This window comes from Microtus ochrogaster, chromosome 5 (genome assembly GCF_000317375.1).
Source record: "Microtus ochrogaster isolate Prairie Vole_2 chromosome 5, MicOch1.0, whole genome shotgun sequence".
NCBI classification, from domain to species: Eukaryota; Metazoa; Chordata; class Mammalia; order Rodentia; family Cricetidae; genus Microtus; species Microtus ochrogaster.
The window spans coordinates 95,230,598-95,233,598 of record NC_022012.1 but is presented as its reverse complement, the minus strand read 5'-3'; the positions used below and the strand labels follow the sequence as shown (position 1 = coordinate 95,233,598).

Here is a 3,001-nt window from a genome sequence, read left to right as displayed (position 1 = left end):
TTTAATCATAGTATAACGTGTACACATATCAAGGCAACACAGTGTGGCAAGTGAGATGCCTGGCACCTGTAATCCCAGAATTCAGAGGGTGGAGATTAGGAAGATTATCATGAGTTTGAGGACAGCCTGAATTATAGAATATCAGGCCAGTCTGGGCTGCCTACTGAGTACCAGGCAAGTCAGAGCTACAAAGCAAGCCTGTTTCAACAAACTCCAGCAAGACCTATTAATATGAACTTCACAAATATATCTAATTATTTATTACGCAAAAAAGATATTTTATTCTGGGTGTAGTAGCGTGTGCCTGTACTCTCAGCCCTCTGGGAGGTGTGATGTGGGATTCCCCTCTGAATGCTGTGATTACCATTAATGAATAAAGAAACTGCTTTGGACCTATAGCAAGGCAGACCTTAGCTGTGGGGGGAGGGGCACGATTGAAAGAATGCTAGGAGGAGGAAGGCGGAGCCAAGGAGAAGCCATGCGGCCCTACTGGACACAGACGCCTGCACTTCACCTGGTAAGCCACAGCCATGTAGCAATACACAGATTACTAGAAATGGGTTAAATTTAAGATATAAGAGTTAGCCAAAGCTAGAGCTAATAGGTCAAGCAGTGTTTTAATTAATACAGTTTCTGTGTGATTATTTCGGGACTGAGAAGCTGGGAACCAACAAGTGGCCTCCCCACAACAGAGGTGGAGGCAAGAAAATGATGAGCTCAAAGCCAACCTAGGATAAACAGTGAGACCCAGTCTCAAACAACAGCAAAAACAGATGTTTCTTAAATGTTATATGTATGTTCAATTCATTACTTTGAAGGCTAAAGTTTTAATATCTTACTGTTCATAACCACAACCTTATCGCAGATACTGCTGTTATGTGTCAAAGACCCAGGGCAAGGAGGGAAGTCCATGGTGGAATGACAGCCTCTATCTAATCAACCCATTTGCCGACTTTCTGTGCACAGAGAATTCAGCCACAGCAGGACAGTCAGGACACCCTGGTGTCTCAGTGTGCCCCTCACCTTGTGCTGAAGCTCCTGGATCAGCGCCTCCTTCTTGGTCAGCTCTTCCTGGGCAGACTGCAGGAGCCCAGAGTGCTTTTTTGAGGCCTCTGTGAGCGTGTTCAGCTGCTCAGTGGCATGGGCCAGATCTTCACACAGCATGTCCTTCTGTTAGGAAACAATGTCCCAAAAGAAATAGTTCATATCTATCGTGTTTGTTTCATAAATCATTGCATTCGTATAAATTTTTTAAATTTAGAAAACTTGCATATAAAAATCTTTAAAATCCAGCCCCCCTCCAGTTTATGGGCTAAACTATTCCAAGACAACCCAGGCAGTTGATACATAAATGAACAGGCCTAGGCGTGATTTCAGCAGATTCAGGCTTCTGTGTAAGGCTAGGTAGTAGGCTTTTCCTACTCAGAGATTTAGAATTGATCTTTTCATGGAGAACACTCAAGATGCAAAGCTTACTTAATATCCCATTAATTGAGTTTTATGGGCTTATATGTGTATATTTGCACAATCCATGCACTTGTGTGTGTAAATGCGTATATGACGTGTACAGGTGTCAGAGGTCATGTCAGGCATCTTTATTATTCTACACCTTATCTTGTGTGTGACAAGATCTCTCACTTGGCTAGACTGGTTGGCCAGCAAGCACCCTGGATCTGTCTGACTCTGCCCACTAGCGCTATACTCGATGGTTACAGATTTAGCTGCTAAGCCCAGTTTTTACATTGGCTGAGGATCCAAACATGGGTCTTTATGCTTATGCCGCAAGCACCTTATCCACAGAGCCATATCCTCAGCCTGATTCTGGGCTTCATATTCTAGAAGGTAAATGGATGGAAAAAGAAAAAAGGAAAGTGCCACGATAATAATACCCACCTCAATGTCCTCTGAGAGGATTCTCAGCCTGAGAGTTTCTTTTAGTTCCAGGATATCCACTTCCTGTCTCCTGATCAACTCTTTGCTCTCTTCTTTCTCAGCCACAGCAACATTGTACTTACACTGCAGAAAATAAAGTCAGGGCACAAGAGCTTTGAGCAGGGCGTCTGCTCATCTGTACATCACAGCAACTGAGAAGTGATCCTAGACAAGCTAACCCAGCAACTCCTGGCGGCTGTTTTTGTTATTGTTTTGGTTTTTATTATTTTTATGTGTGTGTATGCAAGTGCACTTGCATGCCAGGTATGTGCAGGTGCCCACAGAGGGTATCAAATCCACATGGCTGCAGTGACAGGAGGTTGTGAGATGCCCAATGTGGAGGACGGGCTAGATCTTCTGGAAGAGCAGCAGTTGCTCTTACCACTAAGCAGTCTTTCCAGCCCAACAAACCATGTTAATGAAGGAATAAGAACTAGTGTACATGGCAAGGAGAAACAGGACAGTTCTAAAGGTATTAAAGAAAACCAGCTGGCTTTGCCAGCTCATCAGAGACTGCTTGTGAAGATAAATGTGGAGCTAAGCAAGTTCCTTTGGAGCAGAACAGATGCAGATGAAAACCTTCACCCTGAGCCAAGCAAAGGGAGAAGCTACTTCAGGAAACGATATCATTGGGTCTCAGATCAGGGACATAGTTCCATATGACAAGCACTGCAAATTTAACTAAAACGTAACTTCCTTTCTTGAGGCGAATAAGGAGCCCCACCTTAGCCTTAACTGTTACCGGCAATACCGTTTGTTTCTAATCAGTGGTTCCCGGCACACAAACGTGCTATCCCGAAGTGTGTCCACTGCTATCCCGAAGTGTGTCCACTGCAATCTCACAAGTCCTCTGGGTGTTCACTTCTGCAATCGAGCTTACTGTACCACAGACTGTGACTTAACTTACATTGATGTCTTGCAATTCTTGTCTCAGGGTGTCTATGGTTTCTGATTTTTCACCAACTGATGTTCTTAACTCCTGGATTTGGTTCATGAGATTAGTGACAAGTTCCTGCGAAGAACAAAAACATTATCTTCAAAACCAGTGACATGGCCGGGCGGTGGTGGC

At 44.1% G+C, this 3,001-nt stretch overlaps 1 protein-coding gene across 1 annotated transcript in view; it reads right to left on the bottom strand.

The window, feature by feature from the left end:
- Positions 1-3,001, bottom strand: part of Kif15 (kinesin family member 15) — a 53,091-nt gene that overhangs the window by 10,614 nt on the left and 39,476 nt on the right. Inside the window, exons 25-27 of the mRNA XM_005348151.3 lie at positions 2,840-2,944; positions 1,894-2,016; positions 1,024-1,170 (exon numbers count right to left, since the gene is read on the bottom strand). Coding sequence (XP_005348208.1) covers positions 1,024-1,170; positions 1,894-2,016; positions 2,840-2,944 — 375 coding nt within the window. The remainder of the gene's footprint in view (positions 1-1,023; positions 1,171-1,893; positions 2,017-2,839; positions 2,945-3,001) is intronic.